General features: G+C 45.7%; 2 protein-coding genes across 2 annotated transcripts in view; one reads left to right on the forward strand and one right to left on the reverse strand.

The window, feature by feature from the left end:
- METTL24 (methyltransferase like 24) overlaps positions 1-16,253 on the reverse strand; it is a gene marked incomplete at its 5' end in the record, with an annotated part of 112,282 nt that extends 96,029 nt beyond the window's left edge. Inside the window, one exon of the mRNA XM_080937643.1 lies at positions 15,945-16,253. Coding sequence (XP_080793769.1) covers positions 15,945-16,253 — 309 coding nt within the window. The remainder of the gene's footprint in view (positions 1-15,944) is intronic.
- Positions 16,254-16,501: 248 nt separating this feature from the next.
- LOC308437307 (non-histone chromosomal protein HMG-17-like) lies at positions 16,502-19,684 on the forward strand. The gene is made up of 2 exons (XM_080938414.1): positions 16,502-16,630; positions 18,809-19,684. The coding sequence occupies exon 2, from the start codon at positions 18,906-18,908 to the stop codon at positions 19,176-19,178; it is 273 nt and encodes a 90-aa protein (XP_080794540.1). The 5' UTR covers positions 16,502-16,630; positions 18,809-18,905; the 3' UTR covers positions 19,179-19,684.
- Positions 19,685-26,127: the final 6,443 nt, after the last annotated feature.

Consider the following 26,127-nt stretch of genomic DNA (forward strand, 5'->3'; position numbering starts at 1 on the left):
CAATTGGTCTTTACCAACCCTACATCTGATACAGGGCTAATATCCAAAATATGCAAAGAATTCAAGAAGTTAGACTCCAGAGAACCAAATAACACTATCAATAAGTGGGATACAGAGCTAAACAGAGACTTCTCAGCTGAGGAATCTTGCATGGCTGAGAAGCACTTAATGACATGTTCAACATCTTTAGTGTTCAGGGAAATGCAAATCAAAAAAACCCTCAGATTCCACTTCACACCAGTCAGAATGGCTAAGATCAAAAACTCAGGTAACAGCAGATGCTGGTGAGGATATGGAGAAAGAGAACACTCCTCCACTGCTGGTGGGATTGCAAGCTGATACAACTCTAAATCAGTCTGGCAGTTGCTCAGAAAATTGGAAATAGTTCTACCTGAAGACCCAACTATAGCACTCCTGGACATATACCCAAAAGATGCTCTAACATATAACAAGGACACATGCTCCACCATGTTCATATAAGCCTTATTTATAATAACCAGAAGCTGGAAAGAACCCAGATGTCCTTCAACAAAAGAATGAACACAGAAATTGTGATATATATACACAATAGAGTACTACTCAGCTATCAAAAACAATGACTTAATGAAATTAGCAGGCAAATGGATGGAACAAAAACATATCCTGAGTGAGGTAACAGAGACACAAAAGAACACACGTGGTATGTACTCACTGATAAGTGGATATTAGTCCAAACACTCACAATGCTGATGATACAACCCACAGACCGTATGAAGCTTAGGAAGAAAACCAGGGTGTGGATGCTTCAGTCCTCCATTAAGGATGAAATAGGATGATCGAGGGAGGTTGAGGAAGAGGAAACCTTGTAGGGGGAGAAAATAAGCGGGTTGTATCTGGTACTGGAGGGGACAGGAGAGAGGTATAAAGGATCAGGATATTGAGTAAAAATATGTAGGTGGGGATAAGGAATTAGGGTTAGCCACTGGAGGATCCCAGATGCCAAGGAAAGGAGAGGCTCTCAGGACCCAACAGTGATGATTTTAGCAGAGAAGGGGAGATAGAACCTGTAGAGACCACCTCCAGTAAGTAGGCTTGGCACCCAGTGGTGGGATGGAGCCACACATCCATCTCAAAGTTTAACCCAGGAAAGTTACTGTTCAAAGAACAGGGACAAAATAATGGAGCAGAGACTGAAGGAACTACCCTATGTGGGGATCCATCCTGTCTACAGACACCAAACCTCACACTGTTGATGTTACCAAGAAGCACTTGCTGACAGGAACCCAGTATATCTGCTCCTTGGAAGGTTCAGTCAACAACTGACCAATGCAGATGTGGATGCTTGGAGCCAGCCATCAGACTGAACTCAGGGACCCTGGTGGGGGAGTTGGCAGAAGAACTGGAGGACCTGATGGGGGTACTAACACCATCGGAAGAACAACACCGGATGGCCAGACCGTCCAGTGCTCCCAGGGACTAAACCACCAGCCAAGGAGTGTACAGGGAGGGGTCTACGGCTCCAGATACATAGGTAGCAGAGAATGGCTTTGTGTCACATCAGTGGGAGGGAAAACCCTTGGTCCTGGGGAGGTTTGATGTCCCAGTGTAGGGGGGTGCTGGCGGGGTGAGGCAGGAGTGAGTGGGTGGGGGAGCACCCTCATAGAGGCAGGGGGAGGGAGGAGAGGGAGGTTGTGGGACGGGGGGGCTGTAAAGGGGCAACTTAGAAGTGAAATATCATTTGAGATGTAAATGAATGGAATATTAATAATAATGATAATAATATTAATAATAATAAAAACATTTAAAAATAAGCATATTCATGTGCCACGCATCCTGCTAACACTTTTTTTTTTGCCCCCATGTTCTCATTTCATTTTCACAGAAGACTTGTGAGTTATGTACTACCAACCAATGCTGTTTTGCAGAGGAAGAAAGCAGGGGCTGGAGAAATGGCTCTGTGGTTAAGATAATTCACTGCCCTTGCAGGGGCCCAAAATCCTCCTTATAGTTCCCAAGGCCCGTGCTTGGGCAACTCACAGTCATGCCCGCTTACAGTTCCAGCTACAGCAGGGAGAGAGCTCTATCACCCCGGTCTTGAAGGACAGAAACCCACAGGCAGACATGCACACCCACACATCACTAAAACCTAAAATTCAACATTTGAAACGAGAAAGAAAGATAGACAGGAAGGAAGAAAGAGAGGAAGGAAGGAAGGAAGGAAGGAAGAAAGGAAGGAAGGAAGGAAGGAAGGAACGAACGAAGGAACGAAGGAAGGAAGGAAGGAGGGAAAAACTAAAGTCCAGAAAATAACATCTCTTGTCTATATTCAACACGTACGAAAGCAGAATTTTACCATCTGACCTCAAGCATAAAAATGGGAGCCCTGGGCCTAACATATACAAGGCTCTGTGTCTGACTCCCAAACAACACCAGAGAACCCAGAAACCCATGTCACAGGCAAGCTTCTTATATCAGAGTATTTGCATGACATTTCAATGAATGTCGCCAGTGTCCTAGGGTCTTGTGTGTTATTATCCTTCCAAACTCTCCTCTCAGAACAGCTGGCAGAAAAGCCACTTCCTGCCTCCTAACTGCTCTGAGTTCTGAGTGGCCATGCATTTGACTAGGCAGGGCTTTTAAGCAATCCCACGTTCCACACTCAAAGTAGATAAAGAAGTAAACTAAATTGCTGGCTTTCGTGTTGTGCAATACACCTCAAGTATTGCCTCCAATCTATAACCATGTTCCAGAAGTACATCTGAGTTCTGTCAGTTAACTCCAAGTAAAACGGAGAAAATGTGAACATGGTTTTAGCCATGATGTTTGACTTTTCTTACTAGAAGCCTTCCGCTAACATCCATGGCTTTTTATTTTGCAGATTCAATGTCTTGTCTGTGTATCTGTGTGTATCTCTATGTGTGTGTGTGTGTGTGTGTGTGAGAGAGAGAGAGAGAGAGAGAGAGACCATGAGCATATGCATGCTGATATTCTTAGAAGCCAGAAGAAAGAATGAGATTCTCCTTAGAGCAGGAGTTACAGGCAATTGTGAGCTGCCTAACATGGGTGCTGGGAACCAAACTCCAGTCTTCTAGATGAAGCACTCCCCACTGGTGAGCCATCTTTCTAGCCCTTTACATTCATGCTTTTATTTAATAATTTGTTTCCTCCATCTGCCCTGGTCAGAGTTCAGCACAAGCAAAGTCAACAAAAACAATTGTGTCTAACTAAAAGACTCCAGGATTGACTCCTGTAATGTTTAAGCTGTATACTAAGTCTGTTTTTATTACATGGTACTACTAAGTTCAGACTGTGTCTTAGTTGGGGTTTCTGTTCCTGTGAAGAGACACCATCATCTTGTCAACTCTTATACAGGCAAACACTTAGTAGGAGCTGGCTTTCAGTTTCAGAGGTTTAATCTATTACTGTCATGGTGGGAAACATGGCGGCATGCAGGCAGACATAGTACTGGAGAGGCAGCTGAGAGCTCTACATCCAGATCTGCAGTCAGCAGGAAGAGAGCTGGACTGGGCCTGGCTTGAGCGTCTGAGATCACAGCAGTGACACACTTCCTCTAAGACCTCTCCTCCTAATAGTGCCACTCCCTGTGGTTAGTCTTTCCTATGGGAGGCATTTTATTCAAATCATCACATTCTTGTCCCTGGCCCCCACAGGCTTGTAGCCATATTATATTCCAACATCAAACATCTCCATAGCATATCCCAGTATTAGCGCTGTTCTAATCAAAATCTCTTCTAAGATTCATGTAATCTCTAAAAATCAAAATGAAGAAGCAGATCACACACTTCCAACATTACAGTGGCACCCAGCATACATGACCATTCCAAACAGGTGGAAATGGAGCATAAGAAATACTGGACCAGAGCAAGACTGAAAACCAGCTGGGCAAACTCTAGACTGTATAACTCCATGTCTGATATCAAAGGCGATCTTCAGATCTCCAACTCCTTTCAGATTTGGTGACTGCAAGACTTTTCTCTCTTGGGTTGGTTCCACACCCAGTTAGCAACTTTCCTTAGCAGGTTTTCCACAACTCTGACATTTCCAACCCTGTGGGTCTCCAAGGCAATCCAAGCTTCAACTTTAAAGCTTCATGCAATGGCCTCCCCATGGAAGAACACCTTCGACATATGTTTGGCCTCAGTGGGTAAGAAGCTACCAGGTTCTGCTGCTTGCTGGGAATAGATCATGGCCCCTGTCTTAGTCACGGTTTCTGTTCCTCCCCAAACATCATGACCAAAAAGCAAGTTGGGGAGGAAAGGGTTTATTCAGCTTACACTTCCACATTGCTGTTCATCACCAAAGGAAGTCAGGACTGGAACCCAAGCAGGTCAGGAAGCAGGAGCTGATGCAGAGGCCATGGAGGGATGTTACTTACTGGCTTGCTCAGCCTGCTTTCTTATAGAACCCAGATCTACCAGCCCAGGAATGGCACCACCCACAATGGGCCAGGCCCTTCCCCCTTGATCACTAGTTGAGAAAATGTCTTACACCTGAATCTCATGGAGGCATTTTCTCGACTGAGGCTCCTTTCTCTGTGATAACTCCAACTTGTGTCAAGTTGACACAAAACCAGCCAGTACAGTCCCCTTGGTCAAACACATTCTTCACCAGCTTTCTGGTTTTGATGGTTTCTTTTACTTCCTAACCTTGACTGTCCTGTTTCCAGCTCTGTAGACCTGGCTGACCTTGAACTTAAAGATCCATCAATCTCGACTTCTGAGTGCTGAGATTAAAGGTCTACACCACATGCCCAGTCCTAAGCTTCCCTTTTATTTCTTTTCTCAAGTTGGAAGCTTCGCTGGATAAGGTCTTGTCCTGAGGTCACCACTCTCTTTAATCCATTTAATCCAGGCTTTTATTTAAACATCTATCTCCTTAAACATAGATAGGGTTCATTCTACTTCCTGGTGCCCCCTTTCTCCTCAAACTTTGCATTCTGTGTTTTAACTTGTTCAGCTTGCTCTTTGTCATTGTCGATGTGCATCAGTGTGAAACACTAACAGCCGCAGGACAGAGTCCATGCTAGGCTGTTTTGAAATTTCCTCTGCAAACACAACCAATCCAAAACTCGGTTTCTCGATTTAGTCCCAGGCAGACATTTTGGACAAGGGCAAAAGAAGCCATGGTCTTCACCAAACTATCACAAGAACAATCCCCAGGCTGCATACTAAAATTACTTTCCTTGGAAGTCTCTTGAGCCAGGCCCCCATTCAAATCACCCTCAGCACCACCGGCTTCCATGCTTCTGCTATTGTGACCATTAGATCCACTAAAAGCATTCAACTGTTTTTCAAATCAAAATTCCCAAGATCAGATTCCTACAAACAAAACCATGTGCAGGCAGGCAGACATGGTATTGGAGAAAGAGCTGAGAGTTATATATCTGGATCTTCTGGAAGCAGAGTAAGAGTGAGAGAGAGCAGGGTGGAGAGAGAGAGAGAGAGAGAGAGAGAGAGAGAGAGAGAGAGAGAGAGAGAGAGAGAGAGAGAGAGAGAGAGAGAGAGCAGTTTGGGCCTGGCTTGAGCATCTGAGATCTCAATGCCCACCACAGTGACACACTTCCTCCAACAAGGCCACACCTCCTTACAGCGCCCCTCCCTATGGGCCTATAGGGACCATTTTCATTCAAAACATCACAGACAGCTACTTCATTTCAGATCTGCAAACAAACAACCATTTCTTCATGCTGTCAATCATGGTGATCAGCAAGAAGCTCCAAATGTAAGCATAAAACATGACTTAGTTTCCACGAAGACATCCATTGTTGAGAGGCTAAGTTCTGTGACGCCACTGTCCTGCTCACCAAACATTCCAGCTGTCTTCTGGCCCATAACCGGGGGGATACAGCTGGTCTTGGGTATCTCTGAACATAGTATTGTGTGCAAGAGAGAGAGAGAGATGCCACTTCTAGGCTTTCTTTTCCTCAGTACTTATCTATTTGTATGTATATATCCCCGCATGTGTCCATGTGCACTGTGCCCATGAAGGAGTCCAGAGAAGCCGGAGGGGTACCAGATGCCCTAGACTTAAGTCACCAGTGATTGTGAGCTACCTTGAGGGTGCTGAGAACTGAATGCAGATACTCTGAAAGAACATTTAGGTTATTAACTCCCCAGGCTGGGGCTTTCAATAATGCCAGGCAAAGCCCACCAGAGCACCCTCCCTTCTGCTCAGGTAAATATAGAGCCCGGAGTCCAGGGAGAGAACAATTACAGTACAGAATAGTGTGACACACACACACACCCAAGCCGTAAGTTATACACGTCTCAGACAGAAATGAGCCTACACTAGCGTGAAGTCTACCCCTGATCCATTTCGTGTGTGTGTGTGTGTGTGTGTGTGTGTGTGTGTGTGACATCCTCAAGCATATGTTCCCTCCTTCCTGACAACCCAGGCAAATGGCACTATAAAACACAGTTTGACGTCTCTAGAGATAAGTTAGCAGACCTGTATAATTTAGTGTCTGAAACTAATTATTATCATCTTGTCAGGGAGAGATGGCTCGTAGTTCACCCAGAGCCCGGTCATTATGTTCCAAAACCTGAATTAAACAAACCCAGGCAAAACTGAAAAGGGAAGTTATATTCACAGTCCTCCAAAGGACCAGCTCTAATTTACTGTTCTGTCAAGGCTCTTTGTTGTAAACAGAAACCACTCTAGCTGGTTAAGCAGAAAGGGAATTGATTAAAGATTTATTGGCTTATGCCACCTCTGGCCACACTAGTAAAGACTGCACCGCCTCACCACTGGACAAAGATACCATGGTCCTCCTACCTCCCCATCACAAGACCCCTGACCTCAGATGTCTCTGTTGCAGGCATGTCTGGGGGATGATGCCCCACCCAGGTCCCTTGAGGGAGCATCAGGTGAAAGGAAAAATCGGAAAATGTTTTCTTAGAAAAGTAGATGGTTCTGCAAACACAAAAATAGGAGAGAAGGTGCAGATAAGACCAACAGTTGGTATTTGCTACATTGTGACATGGGGTCATCCAGATAGCTGGGATGTTTAGGCTCACTTTGGGCCCTGTTTGAATTTTTGGACCCTTCCCAGCTTCTGTATTTCTTCTTTGTCTTGCCAGACGGTTCCAAGCATTCTCTGGTTTTACAAGTTTGGCATCTTCCGTCACCAACGACCGAAGTCCTAGGTGATGCAGAAGTGACTTACACTAAGGACTTACTTTTCAATAAGTCCTCCCAAAGGACATCTTGGGGGGGGGGCATCTAAAGAAGAAATGAAGGGAGGGAGAAAAGATGGAGGAGTAGATGGATGAATGGAACCTGACATAGGGACTCTGTGTATACCCGCTGAGTGTGCACCAGATACCAGCTAGGAAGCTGGATCCAGATACAACCTGGATATAGGATTTGGGATGGTTTGTATATGCTTGGCCCAGGGAGTGGCACTGTGTAGAGGTGTGGCCTTGAAGTAGGTGTGTCACTGTGGGAGTGGGTTTTAATACCCTGGTCCTAGCTGCCTGGAAGCCAGGTTTCTGCTAGCAGCCTTCAAATGAAGATGTAGAACTCTCAGTTCCTCCTGCACCATGGCTGTCTGGATGCTGCCACGTTCCCGCCTTGATGATAATGGACTGAAAGTCTGAACCTGTAAGCTAGCCCCAACTAAATGTTGTTCTTTATAAGACTTGCCTTGGTCATGGTGCCTGTTCACATCAGTAAAACCCTAACTAAGACAGGATTAGAATAGACAGAGGCTGGGGGATGGCTCAGATCCCCTGACAGATGTGAAAAACTGAGTATCGCATACCTATAATTCCAGTATAGGAAGCCAGAGACAGGAGGATCTCAGGAGTTTGCTGGCCACTAGTCCAGCCAATAGGTGAACACCAGGTTTAGTGAGAAACATGTCTCAAAACTGAGGTTAGAGAACAGACCTAGAGAGACGGCTCAGTGGTTAGGAAGACCCCAGTTCAATTCCAGGCACCCACAGCCTAGCAGCTCACACCTGCCTGTAACTCCAGCTCCAGGGGATCCAATGCTTGCTTCCTCTGGCTGCATGTGTATGTACACATAGGCAAAACGTTCACACACAGGAAGTAAAAATAAACAGATCTTTATTTTTTAAAAGGCAAAGCAATAAAGACATCTAATATCAACCACTGGTCTCCACATGGGGACAAACAGTGCCTACACCCCAAAGAATACCATTAATATGTAAATAATTATTAAATAAAGGCAGACACATACATTAATATATAAAATCACATATGGAACACAGGGTCTGGGATCAGTAAAAGCAAAACAAAAGAAATAATTTATGTCTAGGTCCCAGGTCCAAGATTTCCAAAATGGGTCAATTAAAATAATATAAAATATGAGAAAACAGCAAAAATAATTCCAAGTATTTAGGGAGTGGCAAGGACCTAGCTGTTTAGAGCAAGCGATTTAGTGACAGCTTCTCTTATGCTAAGAATGGCTTTCAGAACAGGAGACGCCCCTGTGCTGTTTAGAGGAAGTGATCAGAGGTGGCTGATTCAAAGTAGACATTAGAGAGCTAGTCCCAGAGTGGAACAAGAACAGCCACCCTTCTGGCAGCCATTCAGAAATGAGGGCTATGGACTAGAGTTTGCTGAACAGCCCCCTCTTCCAAAAGGAAGCCATTGACCTCTTTCTCCAGCTCAGTGAGGAGTCACCAGCTTTCCCCAACATACTTCTTAATTCTTTGCTTTCTCTTATTGAAGTCAGGCAAGAGTGCAATTTTCTTAATTAAAAACTCAGAAGCTGGGTGTTTTGTAGTTGTTACTGTTGTTGTTGTAAAACCCCAAACAGCACTGCACTGAATAAAAATAAAAATTTCCTGACTAGTACCTTCCCCGGTGTACACTTCTGGCCCCCGGGTCATTCATCCCTGTTCTTACTTTCTCACTCCTGGAACAAATTACCAACAGAAGCAAGTTAAGGCAAGAAGTCTTTGCTCTGGCTCACGGTTGGCGAGGGGACCATCTATCTTGTGTTTTCCCATCTGTACTATGATACCTTTGCAGGCCTGCTCCTGAGAGGTTGGGCTTTTTGTTCTCTATTGCACAGGAAGTGATAAGAGCCTGCTTCCTTTACCATGAGATGCGTCTCAGCCCAGCAACCTGCCAGCAATGATAAGCAGCACCTGGGTCCTCAGGATATGCCACAGTGGACCCATTAGTGTCCTGGGAGGTTTCCGGTGTGCTGGATGACAGCATCCATCCAGTATTTGAATACCACATATTGTTGGCAGCCTTCATGTGGTAGCGAAAGCACAGAAGGATGGCAAGGATACAGTCACAGGATCATCCACTGGAACACCTCACATCTCTGCTAATCAGGAAGCCGAGAGCAAGGAATACTGGCTCCCATAGTCTTAGACCTTTGACCACTCCCTCAGTCCCCAGTCGGTGGTGATGTTTGGGTAAGTTTAGGAAGTAAGGCCTGGCTGTGGGAAGTATGGTTCTGGGGGCAGGCTTGAGGGTGAGAAGCCTCATCTTCTTCCAGTCTGTTCTCTCTCATCTTAGTGCATCCAATGGCGGAACTGAGCTTTAGCAATTCTGCTCTAGCTACAGTGTCTGTGGCTTCCTGCCATGCCTCCCTTCCAAGATGGACTCTTGGCCCCTGGAACCATAAGCTCAAATAAATGCTTCATTCTATAGGTTGTCATCGTTGTGGGATTTTTTCACAGTGGCAGAAAGGTAACTAATACACTTGCCTTTGTCAGGTTTTCTCAGTCCCCAGCCTATGAAATGGTGCCCCCACACTCAGAGTGGGTCTCCCCCTTCCTAGAAAATCCTCTGTGGTGATGCTCTCACGGATATGCCCCAAAGTGTGTCTCCCACATAACTCTAAATAGAGACACATTGACTTTGAAGGCTAGTCATCACATCACCTTTCTTTAAAAACAAAACAAAACAAAACAAAAACCACAGTATAAAGACCTTTTTCTTGTCACATAAGCTAAGGATATGCAGTGCCACCAATGAACTAAGAAGTATTGACTTTGCTTGTCACATTTTAGGGGAAAAAATGCTCATTGCAAGTAATTGGCTCAGGGTTGTAACTCCAAATGTTCTCTGAGATCATAAAGGTGAAGCGAATGTCAAGAACGAGAAGTTGGGTACCTACTGAAAGACATTCGCATTAGCATACAGGTGGAACTTTGTAAAAGTATCTTTTACTCACCTGATGGAACTGTCATCTCAGAGATTTACTGGGGAATACACTCACACTTTCTAGTTCTTTTTAAACTCTGGCTGGCTGGTTTAACCCAGCTGTTCTGGCTCAGTCTCCTCTCCAACTGACTGATTTCATCTGGCTTCTCTCAGCTTCTGACTGAATTGCTCTGCTTGGCCTCAAACTAGCTGGCAATTTGTTCTAGTCTGGCTCCTTCTTATCCTCTGGCTTCAGCTGCTTCTCCTGAGCTGCACAGCACTTGAGAATGAACTCAGCGCCACTGTGCTGACTCCCAACTGACTCTTCCTGTGCTGCTTGTAAATCGCTTTTCTTTGCTGTACCAGTCTCATAAGAGTTGGGCAAATCCTGTTTCTGACTCATTCAGTCAAATCTTTCTCTAATTTGTCACTTTGCCCCTTAACCAGACACCACTTTAAAACATGGCTGCTTCCCTCTACAAACTAACTTCACCAGAAAGGTGGGTGCTAAGGGTGTGCCTGTACTCCAATCAGAGGAGTAAAAGGTGTGTGGCATGTCTGCTTTCCAGCCGGATCACACAGACCCAGGTCCCTGTATGTGATCTCCTGCCAGATCACCAGTGCAACTGGAGCCAAACTCCTTGGCAGGGCTTAGTGCTGGACCCCACTGGATATGTGTAAGGACCTCTGCATTGTAGTAAAGGTAGGGCTCGGTGGTAGAGCACTTGCCTGTCATGTATGAGCTCAGAGTTCAATTCCCACCACTAGAAAAAAAAACTCTGTGATTCAAACTCATTGTCTGTATTTACCTTCGGGGTAACTAACAGGCTAGATTGCTATTACTTTATATTTCACATGCCCCGGATTGTAAGGCTTCTAAAACTCAGCTTTCTTACCATCACTTGATCAGGATAAAAATGCTTTCTAGAGAGCAAACTTTTTTCGCCCTTCTTTATCAGAAACCTCCACAGGACACTAATGGGTCCACCGTGACATATCTGGAGGACCCAGGTGCTGTTTGAAAAGATGCTTATCACTGGTGGCAGGTTGCTGTGCTGAGACACATCTCATGGTAAATGAAGCAGGCTCTTGTTACTTTCCATGTACGAGAGAACAAACAGCCCAACTTCGCAGAAGCAGAAGGCCTGCAAAGGTCTCATTGTCCAGATGGAAAAACACAAGGTCCCTCCACCCTTGCCAGTCTTCAGTTTAACTATGAGGCCCTGATTCTCACAGACTGAAAAAGGAAATCCAGTTCTGTTCAACAAAGCTAGCAGGTCATTTTTCTCTTTAGAGAAAATGCCCTGCACAAATTATACACAAAAAAAACAAATTCTCACCACTGGTTGTTGGAAAACAAAAGGGCCTCCATTAGCAGCCCTTTGCCCACAGAACATGCTCCAAGAAATTAACTGTAAGGTTTGGGTAGAAGCAGAGCCCTGGTCCCCACTGAAGGCACATCAAAACTGTAATAAAAACCCACTTTTTGAAATGGAACTAAGCAACTGCTGTTTCACACCCACAGACTGCTGGAGCTCATTCAATTACTCTCTGCTGACTTTGTTCAGCTTTCTGTGGGAAGCAGAGAGGACTGACTCACGCCGCTCCCTGTACGTCAGAAGTATGGGTACATATGCACTACCGGAGGGGCTGAACATGGCCGCTGAGTTCCAAGGGTGTCGGAATCAGAAGAGGCAGTGTTTCCTTCCATCTGTCAGCCGTCCCCACCTCTCAGTGCTCAGATTAGAACTCCAGGAGAGGAAAGAGTTTCCCCTATGCACACACACACCACACACACACACACACACACACACACACATACCACATCCGCACACACCACACCACATACCCCCCCACACACATACATGCGCACTTGCACGAATTCACACACTCAGACACTCATGTGAGCACACTGTTCCAAAGGACCTGTAAGACACAAGCCAAGTCAGCAGCACATTGCTGGGTTCTGTAGCTCAGCAACTCACAAGTCACTTTTCTTACCAGGATATTAAATGTCAAGTGACAAAGCTCTGAGAAGACATTTCTCCTGGCAGCCTGGGCCCGAGTTAAATACCTCCAGAGCGAGTAGGGCCTAGAGGTTAAAAAGCTGCTTGCGGGTGGACTGCTGGCTTCTAAGGGGTACCACATGCACTCCAAGAGACCACACCTAACCTTCTGTAAATAAGCCTCCCCCACAGGAGCCATAAATGCCTATTTAAGAAAGAAGACAATAGCAAACCCCAGTTACATGCCGGGAACAGAAAGTAAAGAAAGACACCAGGGTACTCTGCAAACTTTACGGACCAACAGCACTGCTCAGAGTGTACTGTGCAGGGATGCACAGGGTCCAAGACTGTCGGAATCAGAAGAGGCAGTGTTCCCTTCCTTCTGTCAGCCGTCCCCACTCCTGCTATGCGGGACTTCATATTTACTGCTAGTTCTATAGAGCCTGGCAAAGGGGGATGCGGGAAGAGAGAGGATTGCAAGAGGACTATCCTCTCCCCCTTCCCCTCTCTCCGTCCTGCTCTCCCTCTCTCCCCCTCCCTTCCTGTGTGTATGTGTCTGTGTCTGTGTGTCTCCAGATTGCTTCCTTTAAGAACAGCATAACCTCTTATGAAGGTAGTAATATGACTGCTGAGTCTTTGTACCTCGCACTCCTGCAACAAAAGTCTGGTGGCAAGAAACTTTCTGCAACTCAGGTAAGTACTCCACCCAAGCGCACATCACTCAGAAAGCCGCCATGGAATGGGATGTGCTCTTCTTTACCGATGCGGAAGCCTCCCCGGGACAAGGGACTGAGAATCTTATGAAACTGTTGATTGGTATTCTTGAGCAATTCAGATAATAAAGAAGAATAAATAAAAGCTCAATGGGTAGCTTTCAAATTCTATTTCCGTTTATTAATGGTGCATCACCTTGAATTATACTTCGCCTTGTAAGGCTCAAGAGGGCCAAGGTTTATCTCAGGATGTAAGATGGTGACGTCCATTCCCAGAAGTCATAAAACTGATTAAATAATGACATTTCCGGTTTTGAGGAATATTCTAACTCAGCCATGAAAAACTGGCAGTGGGAAACAAATCCAAAATCCTGCCATGAACTTGGTGAGATGAGATATATATTCTCTATAATAAGTATGAAATACTTATGATAAAGTAAGTAAACTTTTTATAATTGTAATTTTATATTATGTATAAATATAATGTATAGAAAATACATTTGTAAACCTATAATTTTATTATAAATTTATAATTAAAAAATCTCATCTAAAATAATATAAATAACTGTAGAGATGATAAGCTAAGGAAAATCTTTCCATGAGAGGCTAATAACTATATTTTTACAATAGTGATAGGCCTTACTTTTTATATAGTTTAGCCAAAGACATTTAGAATCATCCATGAGTAACACAAGAAGTAGCAGTATCCATCTTTCAGGTTAGTGTCTCTGGAGTTTACCATAGTAACCATGTGAAATGAAGTCCCTTCTGACCGAGAATACTTTGTACAGACAGAACATTCCATCTGAGATGGATTCTCAGGTCCGCATGGACAAAGCAACGCAAATGCACAGAAGGCATCGCTGTCCGTTGCCATGACAGATTGCAGAGAGACTGGCATTGATTGGAGTGAACCTAAGGTTCTCGGTGAACCTTGACCTGAATATCTGAAGCAGGAAAGGGCAGAAGATTGGCAAGATGCAGGACTGAGCTCATAGAGCAGGACCCAGATATAGCAAAGGAATGTAGATACACTGTGACCGCTTAGACTTCGGCTAAGGCGGAAGACCTAGGACAACTTAGAGAAAATAAAAGTTGCTACACTGTGTTCTAACTTGGTAGACACTATGTCAACACCTTCTTTCATTTTCTTTTTGATTTAATTGTAAGTACTGAACCCCAGTACTCATACTCAGTCCCAGGAGCCACCCTCACTCCCACTTGACCTCATTCCATCTCATAGTTTCAGTGCTACTTGGGAGCAATGACCCCAAATTGCTCCTTCAGCCTGGGTGCTGCCACTAAGCCCCAGATCAAGATGTCTGAATGTCTATTTGACACTTCCAACCGAATAACTAAAAGATATTTGACTAAAATAACTAAAAGTTATCTGGAGTCAGCACCTTGTTTCTGGAATGTACCAAAGATAAATCGATAACAGAGATAAACAGAGATGCGTGCTTCTCCGTGTAACTTTCAAACACACGCAGCCTCATCTTCTTGTCACCTCCGTATCTACTGCCTGCCTGCCATTTTCAGACTGATCCCTGTCTTACAGGGGAGAGAAGTGAGCTCCCAACAAACACCGCCCCCCAGTGACGCTCTGAGTCTGTGCAGTTCAAACCTTAAGGTTGTGAGACAGCCTCTAGTCACCAATGACTTGGGAGACAAAGCTTAGGTCTCCTTGAACAGGCGACGGCAGAAACAAAAGCTGTGGAGAATCACTCTGAAAGGGACGGATATCAAAGACCGAATGTTCAAGGGCATCCACAGAGGGACAAAGGAGGCCAGACTCAAAAGAATATCAAGTCACAGTTCAAGTGACTCCTTTGTTCTCTTTTTGATCTTTCTTTACAGGTTCAAGGCCGGAATCAAACCATGTGCCTTCCCCGAGTCCCCAACCGCTTTGAATTCAGTCTGTGCCGCCAGCAATTGACCCAGCATCCAGTGGAAGCCCTTGGCCAGAGGTTTGAATGCTTAGCACAGCAGGTTGGGGACTTCCTGGGCAAAGCGAGAAGGAAGTGGTTCTCTTAGGGTAACTTGCTAAGTCTTTATATAGGAGGTGCGTTTCAGAGACAGAAAACAGAGCTGTGTTTATCCCGGAAGATAGGAGAATTGCTTGTTGCTTAAGCGCCGTGCGGGAAGGCTGGGTGCGAAGTGTGTAGAAGAGGGGGGTGCACTTGGAGTGGGGGGGGAGTATTAGAATTGGAGAGAGGGTAGAGGAGTCAAAGGCAGAGTAGGGTGCTAAATGCAGCACGCAGGCGGGGTGGTTGAGGGTGCTCAGACGCCATCAAGAAAAACCAGACTCCAGGTAGCAGACAACCTTGCTCCGGAGGATGATGTCATTGCGGTTGGAAGCAGGGGTGACAGGTGTTGGGATCTGGCAAGGTCACATATCCAGTTCCTAACCCTTCTACTACTAGACACTATTGAGTTTCCAAAAGAAATTGGGAAGGTAAGGCTCCAACAACCAGAGGTTAAAACTGTCCTGCTCAATGAAGTGTGGTGTAGGAAGTTCATGAAGGAGCCTAACCAGCCATGTAAGACAAATCCAGCTCTGGTCCTAGAGGATCCCACTATTTCCCACTAAGTGGTGCTCGGGTTTGGCTTCTCACCCTGTACCAGTCTCAACCCCTGGGTAGGAACTCGGGCGGGGGTTAGTGGCAGGGCAGTGCCGAGATGCTGCTGGAAGACAAATTGTCACCATCACCTGGACTTGTGGATGAGCCATTCACAGTGTCTACCCATCCGGCTTTGTCCAGGCCTGGGCGGGGGGGGGGGGGGGGGGGACACAATGCCTCCTTCCCTTCCAGCGCCCCTCCCTCACTGAAATGGGTACGGTTGCTGGGTGCTCCATTCCTAGAAGGAGACCTGCCACAGCGGGCGCTCAGCAAACATTAGTTGAATTTGGATGAACCCCGCTCAGTTTCACTTCATTCTATAAGGGGCACTTAGTGAGACTGCAGAAAGTTCCCGGGAGAGCTCAGTTGGAAGGAAATAGAAGAGTCTGGAGGTCTCCTGAGCAGAAGGCTCCCCAGCGCCATCTAGGTGCAGGCTCAACTCCAAGGTCCACGACTGCACGGTTTGCAACTGACCTTCCTGCGGGGAAGCCCGCGCTGGGCACAGCAGCTAGGCTCCGGGGGTGTCGTGCTCCCGCCACCCCGGGGCAGCGCTCGGCGCCCACTGCGCACGTAGGTCACCTGCCTCCTTCTGGCTTCTCGCGGGGGGCCGGGCGCCGGCATCAGGTGTGTCCGGGGTGGCCCGGGGGGATCATGGTGGCCCGGGGGTCCCGAACCCACGTGGCGCAACTCCATGAAGAGCCGCAGGCCCAGAAGCAGCGCAGCGCCGAGCAGCCACCGGGGCAGGGCTCCACAGCCACGCCCGGGAGACTTGGCTGTAGCCATGGCGGGGACCCTGGCCTCTGGCTGCGCTCTGGGTCCCACCCTCAGCTCCCGGCCGCCTGCAGAGAAAAGCCCCCCCCCCCCCCCCACCGACCCAGGCTGCCAACTATGGCAACTCCCCAGCGGCCCGCCTTCTTCTCTGCGACGGAGGAGGCCCTGGTGTAACCTTATCCTGTCCAGCCACTGCAGGAAAAGTGAGGGACTAGGGGCTAGGCGTGCGCCCAGCTAGCTACCCTTACAGGGCTTGTAAGGTATGAGCAGCCTGCGAAGCCTGGCTCATGGGGAGAGTCACAGAGCCAGCAAGAGCGCGTTTCTCCCGGGGAACCAGGGCTCTGACTTCATTTGCTGGTGTTATTATTTGACGCGAGGGAAGAGGAAAGGTGAGCTGCCAAGTTTGGCACCAAAGAAAAAGTTCTGTCAAGCCGTTTGTGCTATTAAGCATGATATAAAAATAAATCATACTTGTGCTCGGGTTTACAACGTCTCTCCCTCAAGAAAGGAGAGAGGGAGAGGGAGAGGGAGAGAGAGAGAGAGAGAGAGTGAGAGAGAGAGAGAGAGAGACAGAGAGAGAGAGAGAGAGAGAGAGAGAGAGAGAGAGAATAGCGAATAGCACTTCATGCAGAAGAATCAAATTAGTTATTCAGTTTCTAAATTCTGCCTGAAGGCAACGTGCTTTCTCTCCCTCGGTGTTATGAAATGTGTGGGGGTGAAGGAGAGGGAAACAGCCAGCGAAGGCATCTGACAGCAGGAAAGAGGGAACAGAAGTTACCATGGTGTGATGTAAATCAAATTAATTTAGCTGCAAACACACACCTCCCTGCTGCCTGGCAGAAATGCAGAGGGACATATTTATCTCTGGGCAAAGTGCTCCCCCACCGGTGCACCTTGACCTTAATTAAAGAAACCTAGATGCTCACAGTTTGGGCTCACAAATGGGGTTGATGTCCCACTTTTAATTGTTAGGATTCTTTCCCTCCACCTGTTTAGGGTGACGTTGATTTCTAGGTTTACATTCAGATTCTTTGGATTCTTTGTTTTTTGAACCATGGCCAGGTACCCAACACACACACACACACACACACACACACACACACACACACACACACACACACGGTGGGGTGGTGAGGGGAGAGAGAAAGAGAGAGAGAGACAGAGACAGACAGAGAGAGAGAGAGAGACAGACAGAGAGAGAGAGAGAGAGAGAGAGAGAGAGAGAGAGAGAGAGAGAGAGATTTTTCCATGCTTCTCTGTAAGTTGTCTCTCTCCCTAGTCTGCAACATGGACAACAGAGACCTAGAATGAAGTCTGGCCACCTCTGCATCTGAATTTTGGGATTTTCCATAGGGAGCTCTGCTCTCTGAAATTTCCATTTTGCTTTTGGCTAGATATTCTTAAACAGAGAGCCCTTAACCTGTTTTCCAACACTCACAGAACTTCTAAACCTAGTCTAGCTCATTCCCTGGCCACCACCAGTTCTCAGGGGCCTGGAGGTTTTATTATACTTGAAAATATAAACACAGTATTGGAATAGACAGAGCAGACAGACAGACAGATATCTACTTGCCCACCTCCAGGGAGAATGCGGCTACAAGTCTGCATTAGGGTTATAAACAAACGAACTTTTATTCCCACACACTGGAAGAGACAGCCTCACATCCTGCAATTATTGATGTGAACGGTGTCTGACTCGCAGCCTTCCCGTTTGAATGACATCATACAAAGCATGTATCTTTTCTGAGCTTCTGTTTTCCTGTGGGGAAAATAGACCAATATTGGAACTACAAATATTGTATAAATACTACGTATTTAGTACCTACATAATAATTGGCCTTCAGACTTTAATTTTTTTATCACTTACCAATATCAAAATTCTGGGCATTGTCACAAAGGTTTGCATTTTAAAAGATGGGCAAATATAAGACAAAATGATCTATAGGCATCTTACATTGACTTAGAATTTATAACCATCTCTCTTGACTTAGGAATTCCCAACTGATATGATAAAAATAGTGTATACGTGAGCATAAAAACTCCATTATGAAGCCTGTGTTTGTATAATCAGCATACACTAAGTATGTCGGTTGGAGTTAATGTCAACTGGCCACAAAAGGGAATCGCTTCAGTGGGGACCTCACCTGAAAAACTGGTTGTCTCCATTGATGTGGATTGGCCTGCCCAGACTGTGGGTGACACCCTTGGGTAGCGCAGACCCAGTGAGGGTATTTCGAAGAAGGTTAATTCTTGTCTTTTGTTTGCTTGGCCTTTCCTTCACTGCCTCTGGGCTGAGGAACTGATTCTTGTGCTACACCAGATCCAGCATCCCCAAGTTTTCATCAGAGAATGGGGACCAGTGCTCTCCAAGAACTTTGCAGGCTTCCAGCATCAGCCTGGGACCACTGAGGCACCCTGCCCTAGGGACTGGGTAACTTCAGATGTCACTCCCACTCTCAGTAAGAGACAGCTCTTCTGGGTCTACTCCAGCTGTTGATGTGCCTGCCTCAGCACTGAGTTCTGGGTTCTCCCGTCTCTCATGTGGTTTGGCTATTGTTATTTGAAAGCTTACTCTTGAAGAAGCAGCGAGGACGACCCCCGGACGGACCAAGCCCGCGTGCCGCTGTATACTCGTGTTCAGCGCCGACGTCCCCTGCCGTCACCATGCCCAAAAGAAAGGCTGAAGGGGATGCTAAAGGAGATAAAGCCGAGGTGAAGGACGAGCCACAGAGAAGATCTGCAAGGTTGTCTGCTAAACCTGCTCCTCCAAAGCCTGAGTCCAAGCCTAAAAAGGCCCCAGCAAAGAAGGGAGAGAAGGTACCCAAGGGGAAGAAGGGGAAAGCCGATGCCGGGAAGGATGCGAATAATCCTGCAGAAAATGGAGATGCCAAAACAGACCAGGCACAAAAAGCTGAAGGTGCTGGAGATGCCAAGTGACGTGTGTGCATTTTTGATAACTGTGTACTTCTGGTGACTGTACAGTTTGAAATACTATTTTTTATCAAGTTTTATAAAAATGCAGAATTTTGTTTTACTTTTTTTTAACTATATTGCTAGCACACAGAACACTTCATTGTGGGAGGGGCGAGGATCATGTGTCACTAACATTTTAAAATATCACCCAAGCTGGATTGAGGACAGAAAACCTCTTTCCTTGATAATTCTGAGAGGCTCCTGATCCTGCATAGGTGGATACCAAGGCACAAAATGCCTTGTGGTCTGGGAAAACTCTAAATTCATTTTTATAACCTATCTCCTGTGTACCATGAACGTAGACATAATTCTCTTAAAACCAGAGACCTATTGAAACCTGACCCCCAACATTGGTTTTCTAGTCTATTGGACAATGTGGACTTTGCAGTGACTTCAAGTGTTCTCAGAAGAGCAATGGTTCCTTTTATAAAAGATTGTGGATCTTCAGATTGATAATTCTGCCATGTTCATTTCCCGAAAGTCAGGGTCGGCTTGTGAAAAGTTGTTAAACAACATCCTTAATGTGAAATGTCAACCCTCACTCTAAGCTACCTTCCCCTTTTCGAAGCATTGAATGAAGATTTCATTGGGTTTTACAGTGGCTTTCTGATTTTGGTAGTCTATACAAGAAGGGAATTTGGAAGTTCTTGTATATTGTTGAGTGTCTGCTCATGTCCTGCCTGAATACCATGATTGTTTATGAAAAGTATCTTTAATAAAGCTGGTTACAGTTAAAAAAAAAAAAAAAGAAGAAGAAGAAAGAAAGCTTACTCTTTTTTATTCCAGCAATGTCTGAGGTGGACTTTGCTAGAAATTAATTACATTTTATTTCCATTTGTTTTGTTTCTGTGTGTCTAATACAGTGCGATTAAGTAAAAAAGCGGTCCTCTGAAGATCATTATATACCACTAATTCATGTCCTCTGTATGTCTGTTACAGAAAGGAATCATAGGACTTTGCTATATTGCTAAAATGGGGATCTGTCTTAGTCAGGGTTTCTATTTCTGCACCAAATATCACGATCAAGAAGCAAGTTGGGGAGGAAAGGGTTTATTCAGCTTACACTTCCACATTGCTGTTCATCACCAAAGGAAGTCAGGACTGGAACTCAAGCAGGTCAGGAAGCAGGAGCTGATGCAGAGGCCATGGAAGGATGTTACTCACTGGCTTGCTTTCCCTGGCTTGCTCAGCCTGCTTTCTTATAGAACCCAGGTCTACCAGCCCAGGAATGGCACCACCCACAATGGGCTGGGCCCTCCCCCTTGATCACTAGTTAAGAAAATGCCTTACAGCTGGATCTCATGGAGGCATTTCCTCAACTGAGGCTCCTTTCTCTGTGATAACTCCAGCTTGTGTCAAGTTGACACAGAACCAGCCAGTACCTGGTATTTAAGAAGACTCTGGACTGGGAAGGCGGCAGATACATGGAGACATTCATAACAGTGTAGCCCTGGAAGAGAAGACACATGGTGGCCTCTTGTCCCCTTTATCTCATTTTACACTTCTCCAATAAAGTGTTTCCGTTAGGGGACGGGGAAACCCTCCAAATTATATACAATGTTTAAAAACCATTTTTCTTCATACTTTGCACCAATGTGTATGTCTTCGTTGCTGGTCAACAGACCTCTTGATAGGTGTGAAACATCATCATTCTCTGGGCAGAGATCTTCCACTTTTAATTCGCACACAGTATTTTCCTGCCTTTCGGATGCTAAAGGATACTGAAGCGGTCTGAGGGAAGGATGGAGAGGCAAACATGACTGATCACAGCTGGCAAGCGGCTTGCAAACATGACCTTTGCTCTTCACAGAGTTGACCAAGTCAAGGTTGTTCCTGGATATGGCTCAAGTATGCAGATTATCATCAGCCATTGTGTCATGGGTTGTTAATTAAATAAGGGGTCAATGAAACACAATAACAACTTTTAGCAGGCCACAAATTGCATTCTCCATGAGCTGTTAGCCAATAAAATACAGGAGAGTTTTTATTGCTAATCTCCAACACCACAGATATATATATTTCTTTCATTCACTGGAGCGCAGTGATTTCCAGCCCTAGGTAACTTTACCTTACAAAGAGACACTTGGCAATGCCTAAAGGCATTTTTATTACGTCAGGTATTACGGAGAGAGAAAGATGGTACTAGCATCTCATAGGTAAAGAGCCAGGATGCTACTAAACGTTCTCCACTGGACAAAGCAACCTTCCACAGTAAGGAATGGTTCAGCACAAGATGTCAGGAGAGCTGACTATGAGAAAGCATGCCGCCATGATAGACGCTGGTATTGAAATTACTGGCGTGACAGGAGCAAAGAGACCAGCAGAAACGGTCCTCGCCTTGTAGATTGGTTCCGCCTGCTCTGCCGTTTAAAGTGGAAGCACCCAGGGTGAACCAGAGCAATCAGGTTTTCAAGAAAAATGAAGCTGGATGTGGCATCAACAGCTTCCTCCAGTGGCCATCATCTTTTCTTCGCACGCACGCTGAGCGAGATATATGCGAACCAAAGAAGAGATGAGCAGTCATCGGTTTATATTCAGAGTTAAGTATCCTGTCAAACTCTTCCCTGTTTACCAAAGGGAAGCCATATGCATCCTCCTGCAATCTATGTTTACAACATAATATTTATATTAGTATATATACCCAAAGAAGATAAAGTTACCACCTTGTAAATAATACACCTGAGATTTGCTTTAAAACAATCCTGTGCAGAGAGGTGAGGGGTGAGTAGGGCATAAACAAAGTCAAAAAAGAAAAGAGGGGGGAAAAAGGCTTTGAGTTGATCTTAGTTAGTTTGGTAATAAATTCATAATTATCACTAAGCATGTTTGAAATTATGCACAGTAGAAATGTTTTCAGTTGTAAGCTAGCAGCTAGATCTTTAAAATAATACAACTGGCAGCTCATGTTAGCTTACAAGTTGTTAGAGAAGGAGGATGGTCCCATTGTCACCAAAGTAAAGACCGACACATCTGGAATTTCAAACATCCGGAATCTCAAATGGCTCCTATTTTGGGAGGGCGGAAGTGTCTAAATCTACAGCAGTCCAGATGCCGTTCACGAACAGAAGATCTGCTCTGAAGACCCTAAAGGGATGCCTGCAACTCTGTAGAGTAGGCCAAGCACTACTACAGAACCAGTCGACCTGTTAACTGAAACACCATGTGGCTGGTGTAGAGTAGTCAGCAGGGTACCGTAGTGATGACTGATTTATCATGCTCCCAAAACTGTGCAAAGAAAACTTACAAACTTATATTTTTATATCTGTAATTTTGCACTTGATATTTTCCCACCTGAGTAATTTAGGGAAATTTGTGTTTTGATGAAATGTGTTGTTATCAATTTTAAGCATGCCCCCAGAAGGCTGTGCTGATTTCATGTAAAGACCGTACTTGGGGAGCATTGCAGTGGAGCCTTGAGCCCACCACAACAGGAGAGTGGCCTCAGCAAGTCTGGTCTCCTACTTAACTCTCTTCAAATGCCTCCCCCAAACCACATCCCAGACAGGATTTGTGTTCAATGGCTTATGAATTAGTTCTTCCCTCGACACATCTGGACTACATATTAAGAAACCAGCTTAATGTGACTCATGCACGCATCACAAGCATCCGTGTCCGGGGCAAACTCACAAAGTTGAACGCTCTCAAAACCAACACTAAAGTAGTAATGGAACAGTCACTGGGCCCATTTGAGACCCAGAGACCATTCCACAGACTTGTCTTCAACCTATGGCAGCTAAGGGTTGGCTGGAGGAAAACAGCTGGGTGGTGTATCTGAGCATCCTGGTCTGCTGGGCAGGGAGGGCAGGAATCTGCCTCTTGTTTGCAACCTCATTACGCTGCGTTCCTTGTGGGATCCTTCCTCTGGGATGTTTCTCAAACTTAGGGATGGAGAATCTATTGCCCTAATGCCTCTTCCTACAACGCCTTCCACCGGATCGGTCTCAACCACATGTCAGGATCATACTCCGATCCTACGGAGTGGTCAGATATAAGACACCACATTTCTTCCAGCAGCTAGTGTTGCTTGTCTTATGTCAACCAAATCAGTCACAGCCAAACCGAGACTGCCTGCCCGGTTGGCATTTCTGGCCTGCTGCCTCTTTCACCGTAGGACCTGGAGACTAATCAGAGCCATCATCACAGAAGTCACTGGGAGGAAAATGGGCACAGATCAAATAAACAACGGTGAAAATGGCAGTGCTCAGGAAGGGAGGAACCACAGTTGGCTCTGCAGTCAGCCCTGGGCCCTGGGTTTCTTACAGGAGGCTTTACTGACAAAAGATGTAACACACACATTCACACACTCACATATGTGCATGCATATGTGCACCCACATACTCACTCAATATGCATACACACACACATACAAACACACATGTGTGCATGCACATATACTCACTCACACACACATACACACACTCATTTAGGCACACATATACACACTCACATGAATACATACATAGACTCATATGCACACACACAGGTGCACATATGCACAGATACTTTCTAGATACATTCTAGAGACAAACCTCAAGTATTCTTAGAAAAAAAATATGTTTGTATTAATTAGCTCCCACAATGAGACATTCCTAGATTTTAATAAAGGGTCTTAAGTTAAGAAAGATCAAGGCATCATTTTTCGTAGGACCACCTAGGGAACACTTCCCCCTGCTTCTTCCATGAATCTTATCATTATGACACATACCAGAAATAATCTCCCAGCTATAGATCACCTTAAAGTAAAAAAAAAAAAAAAAAAAAACTGGCAGGGTAGACTGAGGCACAGCACGCCCAAACGCGAAAATCTCAGGGTTCAGCTTTTCAGCTCAGCTGTGAATAGATTAAAAATCCCGAGGTCAAACGCCATCTTGGTTTCTCCTCACAGTAAGGCAGTGGCCCTGGATTTCTCCACAAAAGCACTATTATTTTCAGACCACAACGCACAGACTCTCAGACACTTAGGTGTGCTCATGAACCACGCTGGGGCGTTGCCACTGCAGCTGCAAAGTCCTCACCTCAGGAGAGTCCCCATCAAGGGCCATCCTTTTAAGCTTCATGTGGCCCACGGTCCAATCTAGGAATGCCTTGGCACTCTGTTCCACCCTGCGGTAGCAGAAGGTGTGGGGGAAGTCTTTTTTGCAAGATACCTCCGCAGCCATGGGTACAAATGTTCTCAAACATTAATAGACTTTCCCAGCATTGACACGGAGTCCAAAAGCTGGAGCTCCCAGAGCAGCCTGGTCTCCTCCGTCCCTCCATTTCTCCTTCCCCAGTTTGCTCTCGGAAGACCCCAGAACAGGAGAGGAGGCCTCTTGATTAGAGTTGCACGGGAAATCTGCACAGCCTGGTTGAGAGGAAGTGCCCTTCTGCTGAGAAACTGCCTTCCTCAGCTGCCTCAGCACCCTCACCTGGAAAAAAAATGTATAATAATAAAATGATAATAACAGTTCAGCAAATAACTTCTTCATGGGGTAGTTGCAATGATGAAATTAGTTCATATATTTATTAGACAGCTGCTTTTAACCACCCAAGCCATGAAGCCTGTGTGAGTTCACATGTCTGAAGAGCTTGCTGGGCCCACAGTGTAATTTGTTGCTGACGTTGTCTGTGAATCAAAAAGGACATTTGCTTCCATTCTGTGTTTTGCATCAGCAATTTATGCCATCCTTCCCTTGCCTTCAGTTGAATTGTGTGTGCCTTGGGCTTCCAGGGTCTCAAATGGCCTGAGTTAAGGTGATGACCTTCTTCAGCTGTCTGTCCTGCCCAGCCTGTGGGCTTTCTCCCCGGTGTCCTGTCAGCCTGGAGAAGGTGCTCTCCATGGTTCCTGCTGCTTCTGAGAACCTAGGCTGATCCACTTAACTGGTGGCCCTTCCCACTCTGATGTGCACTGTGGTAACGGAGCACTCCTTTCGTTTCTGTCTCTGGCGATTTTGTGTCACACAGCCACACACCTTTATCCCCTCATCTTTATCCACTCCTGCTGAGGTGCTCACACCACATTCTGTCTTTGCAGCTCCTTCTAGCCATACCACCTCTGTGTCCCCTTTACCTGCCCCTCTACCCCCAGAACAGCCTCAGAGGTCAGAGGTCACTAGACCTCACATCTTCATTATCAGATGCAAACCTGCCAGCAGAGCATCCTCCAGTCCTTCCCTCTGGAATTTTCCAAAGCCGAGAGCAGCTTCCCAAGAGAGGGAGCAGGAGGCCTGGAGCCCCCCCCCTTCCTTGTCTTCCCCTCCTCCAGCTTCCCCAACAGACTGAGCCAGTTGCTCAGAAAGGGAGAGAAATGCCTTCTAAAGGAAAGGCTGTTGCTAGGAGAGAGGATAAATCATTCCTCTTCTTGTCACAAAGCCAGGAGAAACACCACCCGGGATGGACAACAAAGAGAAGGGTGGAAGGGTGTGTGTGTGTGTGTGTGTGTGTGTGTGTGTGTGTAGTATATGTGTTTGGTGTCTGAGTGATCTGTATGTATGCAGTGTGTATACAGCATATGTATTTGGTGTATATGTGCATGCATGTGTGTGTTTGGTGTGTGTGTGATGTGTATGTATGTAGTGTGTATGTATAGTGTGTGATATGTGTATTGAGTGTGTAAGTATGTGTGTGTTTGGGGTGTGTGTGAGATTTGTATGTGTAGTGTGTGTAATATGTGTATTGTGTGTGGTATATAAGTGTGTGTATACGTGTATATGTATGTGTTTATATTTCTGTTGTGTGTGTATGTGTGTGTAAGTGTGTATGTGTGTACATGTGTTCATGTGTGATGTTTTTGTATGTTATATGGTATGTGTATGTATGTGTGAATAATGTGTGTGAATATGTGTATGTGGTGTGTGTATATGTATGTGTGTGGTATATGTGTGTTTATGTATGTGTGATGTGTGTATTTGTAGTGTGTGTATGTGTGGTGTGT

Source organism: Micromys minutus, assembly GCF_963924665.1.
Source record: "Micromys minutus genome assembly, chromosome: 25".
Lineage (NCBI taxonomy): Eukaryota > Metazoa > Chordata > Mammalia > Rodentia > Muridae > Micromys > Micromys minutus.